Source organism: Myzus persicae, unplaced genomic scaffold, assembly GCF_001856785.1.
Source record: "Myzus persicae strain clone G006 unplaced genomic scaffold, MPER_G0061.0, whole genome shotgun sequence".
Lineage (NCBI taxonomy): Eukaryota > Metazoa > Arthropoda > Insecta > Hemiptera > Aphididae > Myzus > Myzus persicae.
In genome coordinates this window covers 1,091,729-1,099,836 of record NW_019102098.1, presented here as the reverse complement: position 1 = coordinate 1,099,836, position 8,108 = coordinate 1,091,729, and the positions used below count along the sequence as shown (strand labels likewise).

Genomic DNA, 8,108 nt, shown 5'->3' with positions numbered 1-8,108 from the left:
TTTAATGTTTTCGGGGACCCCGTGAAATCGGGTGAAGCATAAAAATATACAGGAAGCACCTACCTTTCGAAATTGTTCGCATCGTCAAAAGTTTTTTTCGATAAAAACGGCGAGTTTAAAGTCGTCCATTTTTATTGCTATTATTATTTTCCTCGTCTCCGTCAATTTTCGATCGCGTTGCGCCTGGGTGGTTCCAAACACAATCGATGAGCTCTCCTCTCCATCGACGTCAAAACACGAATATATTTATACAACTATCACATTATATTTTTCTTCGGTAAATAATAAATATTTAGAGAAATAAGTACAAGAACCGGGATGAAATAAATTATTTCGTTCAAGTTGTCATAAAAACGTATTCTTTCTTCACTCGTTATAGTTATATTATAGTAGCGATGCTGCACATGATAATAATAATAGGTAATACTACTACTTTTAATAATAATAATTGTAGTATACTGCTATTATTTATGCCACTTGGCACTCATTTTGATACTCGTATATTGTAACTCGATCGTATAATAATAAAAATTTATTTCAATAACAATAATATTGGATAAACAACAAAGAAAGAAATACGTTTTATACTATTTTTATACATCACAATTTTAGAAAAAAAAATTCTTTAGTCAAAATACTATATGTTACAAATATGATGATGTTTAGTTTAATGTACTCGTATAAACGTGAAAACACTTAGGAAAACAAAAAATAAATAAATGAAAAAACATCCAAAAACAATTTATTCACGTTCACTGTGAATACAGTATTATATAATATATATGTCACGTTCTCGAGCGCGTGAACTTTTCAATGTTTGAATAAGAATATACATGCATTTTAAATGTTAAGTTTTTTTCGTCAACTAAATTATTATAAAATTACTATACGATACATATACACCGCGATAATGCTTTCATAAAATTTGTCATGGTCAAAACGCATAAATAAACTTTGGTCTTAAATTACAACAAAATAATAATAATAATAATAATAATAATAATAATAATGATAATTATAGAAATAATAAATAAATAAATGAAGTGTGTTTTCCATGTGAAAAAAAAACAATAAGTCAAAAAGAAATTGTAAAAAATAATCATAATGATAATAATAATAATAATAATAATAATAATAATAATAATAATAATAATATATATAATAACGTTATAGATATGAGAAAGTCTAACATAATAAGAATGATATCGTTGTATGATATGATGTCGGCGGGACCCAAGAATCGATCAGCTTCTTGACGGGTCCCGGTGATATCGCTGTTGCCACCGAAGCGGATTGTCATTCGGTCACCGATTTTTTGCCACCGATCACTCTCGGGTAAAGCTGAAAAACGAAAAAACAACAAACGCCCGTCCATTACACCGCATAATATACAGTTTCGCTGCGTGTAATAGCAGTCCCATCAGTTACCGCGTACACGAGAAATGCTTTAAATTCAATTCCGTACATACATAATGCATGCGCACACGTCACTGTTAGATTAACGGCAGGGGGGAGGGGTACAAATGGGACATTACCTCTACCTACTAAACACACCCCCCATCCACCCCCACCACCACCACAATCATAACATTGCTTCTTATTGCTTACTATAATTTCACTATACTGATTTGGAAATGCTATTGAGTTCGGAGTTAAGAGCAGTTTAAGGAATCGTAAAGAACTGGATAATACTATGTAAACGGTTAAGTTTATCATGAAATTAGATAAGCAGACTTCTTCACCTGCTAGTGATAAATCCTAGAAATATAATAACATAACGTCATAACCTGTAATAGAGTTGTGTGCAGGCCTTTGCCCTCCACCCACCATAAGATCTAGCTCCGGAGCTACCGCTAACACACACACACACACACACACACACACACACACACACACACACATTTATACGTGCACGCACGGATTAACCTACTACACTCAGTTGCATGCCCACGATTATTATTATGTATACGTGTGGGACGTGGTTGGATTCGGCGGTGCGAAAGAAATGTTCGTTGCAGACTATATTAAGGGAGTCCGTTTCGTAATACGTTACTAACCACGAGCTTATTTTATAACCTAACAATATTATTTAAAATACATAATAATATATACCTAGGCAATAATTGATATGTAGGTTAATGACACGACTGAAAAGGGAAACGTATACATTTTTTTAAACCTATTTTCCTCAAAAATGTATTATGGAGTTGAAAAATTACGTTAATCTACATTTTATATTTTTATCGAATAGTGAACAAATATTATTAAATATTTATTTATCTTTTTTCAGTAAGAATATAAATTTAAAATCAAACCTTATCCCTAGTACATAGCGCATAGTATATCTATGATAAGATACAGCCAGAAAAATAATTGCAAATTCCACTTTTAAGACTAAAAATTATTGGACGGGGTCCACAACACAATCATGGCACTCTGGTGGTAAAATTATTTCCATTTTGTACTCGATTATTACACTTAGTTTAAAAAGAAACGAATTTTTTTTATTTATTTCTTAAAGAAAATCTATTAGTGGAGCACGTGGTTTGTATTTTAATGTGCCTATTATAATATAATTAACAACGTGCTATCTCCATACACATATACAATAGGTACAGCGACTGAAATTGTACTTTATTAAATTGATTTGGCCCGAATAAATTGGTTTTTAATTCACCTCCATGTAATTCATTCATCACGATCGAAAAAAATCGGTAATTTTATAACAATCTGGTTTACATAAAATACAGATGATATGCAACGGTATCTTAGAAGGTTAGAATCGAATCAGCTGTATTCACTTGGTATGTTTTAGTGGGAAGCTTTAAAATACATTATGTATATATATTATAATAACGTCAAACGGCAAAAATGTCGCATGCAACAATAATCATTAAAATATTTTAATTAAAATTAATAAACCAATTAAAATATTATGATATTGATTCAACGATTGCGCTGAGTCGGTGAGATTCCAACGCGTGTTTCGATACACCCTCCCCACAGACCACAGTAATGAAGGTTGATTGAGATCCGAACCGACACAGCATTTTTTTATGTGTTTCATATCATAGTTGTTTTTTTATTCATTCAGATAACATTAATCTGTATATTGCAGATATCGATTTGGTATTGAAATGTCGATGATAAAAGTTAACAATACGTCTAGCAGTCAGGCATAATTTTATTCATTTATCTTTTCATACAATTAATATGAACTAAATAGTTTTTTTTATTTACTTCGAAATAGAAATCAACGGACATATTTGATTTGTGCACAAACGTATGCATGCATAATATATTATGTAGGTAGCGTACTATATTTTCTCGGCTTCAGAACACATGACACAATGACATGACGCTTTTGACTAGACGTTAGTACATTAATACAATAACGATGTATAATTGAACGGACAATAAATACGCATACAAATATAGATAAAATTCAGCAGGTTACAGTACATGTGGAATTAGTAAAAAACGTTTCAGCGCAAAACTAGTTATTTCTCGTAGAACCATATCACCAATCGTCGTACATGACTTCATACTGTTATATACGTACACAATTAAAAACATTATGATATATATATATATATGTATAAATTTACTATAAGGAATCGTTTTTCTGTTAATCCGTATATTTCAGACATATTTTAGAGTGCGTGTGCATGTTAAAAAGAAGAAAAACTCACCCCTAGCAAATTTCGCGGCACGTATCCTTCGCGGTCGTCAATCCTCGACCACCACCATTCTCGTTCGGTGTCGTCGCCCTTCCGTAGTACGACGATCCTGTCGCCGTCGTCGAAAGTCAACTCGTCCTGGTTGTGCGCCTCGTAACCGAAAACCGCGTACACCGCACCATTGTTCATTATGCCTAACTTCTCTTGAACGCCTGTAGACATCGTTTCACAATATTGAGTATACACGATGTACATTTTGATAAACGTCTTATAAATATGGATTCCATAATATATTTAACATGGGTATGTATAGTATTTATTAAGTTACTGGGGGTTTTGGAAGACGCACTATTAAAATTAATACAATACAATATGCATACTTTTGTTTTTAATAAACGATATCAATACTATTTATTATAAACGGTAAATTTTATAATTTTGAAGTGTTTATATTGGTGGTAATTAGTATGATCCTTTATATAGTTATATATATAATATTATATACATGCATAACATAATAAGTATATTAAATAAAAATCTTTTTGTATTCGGATAAAATATCTCAGTTATTCTCAAGGCGTACGCAGAATTGCGTCATGATGTTAATAATAGGTTTTTTGTTTGTTGGGTGGGGGGGTGTTACAATAAAGCGAAGTAATTAAAAATTAAAACAAAGACATTATTCAACTCACTGTAAAGAAACTCTGAACATCCGTCAAAACCCTCTTCGTCCTCCTCGCACTTTTCGGCGGCCGTCTCCTGGTCTGACAACGTGGTGGCGAATATGCACGCCCCGTGCTCTACCAGGAATCGGACCATGGCGAGGTTGTTACAGCTGGCGGCACAGTGTAACGGCGTCCTGTGGGCATCAGACAAATTAAGCATTCGTTAATGAATATGAATTATGATTTCCCTTAGACATCAGTCTATACACGTCTTGAATATAGTATCACGCCCGCAGGGACCCGTGTAATAATAATTAAATACTTAGCTACATATATTCGAAGACAGGTCACTGAAGTACCTACGACGACGCGCAACTCGACGTGCAACGCGCGGACGCAACTCGTCATGACGTAATATTATATTATAATTATTGTCAACTGCAGTATTGCAAGTGCAGCGTGCATAAAGTGTCGTATTATAGCAACCAGCGAGCGTGAAAACAGACTTCATAAAATACTGTGTATATAAATATGATTTGTCGCACGAATGCATACAACTTTCAAGTTTATGAAATAGTGTTTTATGCGGAGTTTGAATTATTTTTTCGTTATAAATAAGGAATTCAATTTTGTAATAAAATTCTTGGTGGAAACACTTATATATTAGCTGGTATACGACGATGGAGTTTTGTATAAACCTACGGCGTAGTGACTATACACACTACAAAGACTTGCGAGACTTATCGATTTTTAACGGTTCGACTAAAAGAACTGCACGACGAGTTTTAATAACTTAATTATAAAGTATATATATATATATTCACAGCTTATTGTGTTCGTTAATAGGTTTAATATAAGTCGTTATACCTATGTACGCGTGTTATGTAACTTTAATCCAACAAATGCGCGCTCGGTACAATAATATAATAATAATCCAATAATACATAGGTTTAGCACGTAATTTAATCATTTAATTACTATTAATACTTAATATACTATATTATTATATATGAATGGCTGGGGAAATATCAATTTTGTATTTGCAGAACAGCTAGAAGGAGAATTATTTTTTCATCGTGCTAATGGACACAGATTAATTAAAAATGATTAAGTAGAAAGATTATTACGCACGTTGCAAAATATTACTTTAGATTTATTAATTATAAAATAATATCTGCAGATGGGAACATTTCAATTTTTGTTAACTTGATTTTTCATTAACTAGCAATGTCAATAAATTATTATAATAGAAAAAACGCATAAATATGTAAATATAAAATGAGTTGCTCGAACAATGCAAATATTAACGACAAGCCGTCATCAGAACTTCCAATAAGTAAACAATATAATATTGATATTTTCGCTAGGCACACAAACCTTATAAACATGACTCAAATTAAAAATATATTTCGTTACAAAAAAAAAACAATTTTAGCTAGAAACATTTTATTTTTTATATACTATTAAACATTATGTTACAACCCCTTTGAGCATTTCTTAGAATTTCTGTATGAATTGTTTCCTTTAGAACTTCAAGGTCCTTGGACGATGTTTATAAATACCAGATTTTTCATAACGCACAGAAAAAACACACAAGACTGAGTATAGAACGCGCGAAGGGCGGCGGGTATGTAGACACGTTTTTAAGAAAATGGGCTTCCACGGAAAAAGTGACATGCGGGTTTACCCTCAACATGTTTACAGGTAAAAACTGTCGTAATATGAACCTTTAACTATTCTTCGACCATCCGCCCACATGAGCAGACACGATCGCCACCATTCTACGACCTTTTATAATAGTACAAAACCATTCTGAACTATAAGGAGGGCGTATTACGACGTACGTTCAGAAGTTGATTTATTTTTTCCATTTATTGTTATTAATTTTTTTTCAACTTTTATTTAATAAAAATAATTTTTACAATAGTTTAGCTTAATGGCTCTCAAATATATTGGACTCAGCCATTTGCTATTTCAGTGATGTTTGGTATCTGCTGGTAAGCATTAGGTATTTTGACATGCTAGTTAGTAATTAATATTTGGTAATTATTAATTGCTCTTAATGATGTGTATACAGTTAGAACGAAGCACACTTTTTAAAATGTAGGGTTGTGATACAACAATTAATGATAAAAAAGTGAATTAGAACCAACAAAATTAAATTCCATTTAGATAATTAAATAACTATCAATGTATTATATATATACTCACGAGTTACGTGACACTTATGGTATTACTATAGTGATATCATTAGTAAAAGATTGTTAATATTTATGAAAATAATGAAATTGTATGTTTTCCAGTGGGATGGCAAGTAGGTATGATTTCCCCAGTATTATAGGAAGTGAGAATTCAAATTCGTACTTCCAAGCATAACAGACGAAGTTAACATTATGATAATAATTTTGTACTCACCATCCATCGGAGTCTTGAGCATTTACATCACAGCCAAACTTAACTAAGAACTTAACAATGTCTATATGGCCGGCACATATGGCATTGTGTAGCGCAGTTATTCCTTCGTCATTAGCCGCGCTCGGATCTCCCACCTAAAACACATGACATACGGTGACGTTAATAAACAATTTACCTACATAATAAAAAGTTGTCTTTCAGAGAGTAATTCAGAGTACATATTATTACTGTTATATAAATATATATACACAAATGAATGGTCTATTATACCCTACTCCCCGTCCACATCCTCTTAACCATCGGTCACGATTTTAAGTCCGAAATTCATATAATATCTCGGAAATAAAAAAAGACGAATATGAAACCCCTTCACGGCCGAGTCACACATATATATTATATAGTAGTAATAATAATAATAATAATTTGCAAGCACACTCACTTGTTCAGCGGTTCGCATAACCAGCTCTAGTTCACCCTCCAACGAGGCGTCCAACAGCAACGCGAGCGGATCGAACGATACACGTCGCTTGTGACCGATGCTACCGCCCGACTCCTTGAGGTTGCCTTTTTTCCGCACCACCAACCTGTTTCTGCATTCCACTGCAAACACACACGAAATATTACTTAAAGTGTAATGACTAATGACGCATAAATGCAAAATGATATTCAATATATCACAAATCGATAAGCCACAAAAATACGTAATCGGAGGACATTATTTTGACCATATTATATGTAACTCTATTTATCGACTATATATTATTATTTTGCGATAAAATATTAATAAAGAACTTACAGTTCTATCGTCCTTAGAATTTATCGATGTAATATCAGGTAAAATCGTATAAATTTGCACTGAATGCAACGATACAATTTATATCCAATATAGTTGAAAGATGTATTGAGAAGTTAACTCTCAACTGGCATATTATCTTATAAAATCGGTGGATTAACGAAATTAATTAACGAGTAACGACTATGTAAATGATTAGAAGTCTTCAAATTAGTGCTATAATATACAGTATCAACTACCGACCACAGGATACGTTACGATATCAATGTCTACACTAACGAACCTTTGGCGAATTGGAAATCTATACCTAATACAATATATTGATATATTATTTATTTATTTATTTATTTATTTATTTATTTATGTTGTATATCAACGGGTATATACCCTTTTACAAATTATATAAAGAAAACATATCAGATAAAAACTAAATAAGTGTAGTAAAACCTAACAAAAACAGATAAAATAATATAAAAATAACTCTGAAATAAAAGTAATAATTAATATATAAAATTATAGTTACATTATAAACATTTTTTTTTTTTTTTTTTTTTT

At 32.0% G+C, this 8,108-nt stretch overlaps 1 protein-coding gene across 4 annotated transcripts in view; it reads right to left on the bottom strand.

The window, feature by feature from the left end:
• Positions 1-1,273: 1,273 nt before the first annotated feature.
• LOC111031211 (apoptosis-stimulating of p53 protein 1-like) overlaps positions 1,274-8,108 on the bottom strand; it is a 106,900-nt gene continuing 100,065 nt past the window's right edge. For all 4 annotated transcript variants that reach the window (XM_022311065.1, XM_022311066.1, XM_022311063.1 and 1 more), the window contains 5 exons: positions 7,200-7,360; positions 6,761-6,894; positions 4,373-4,539; positions 3,693-3,892; positions 1,274-1,341 (listed from right to left, as the gene is read on the bottom strand). In XM_022311065.1, coding sequence (XP_022166757.1) covers positions 1,297-1,341; positions 3,693-3,892; positions 4,373-4,539; positions 6,761-6,894; positions 7,200-7,360 — 707 coding nt within the window. In that variant the 3' untranslated portion in view covers positions 1,274-1,296. The remainder of the gene's footprint in view (positions 1,342-3,692; positions 3,893-4,372; positions 4,540-6,760; positions 6,895-7,199; positions 7,361-8,108) is intronic.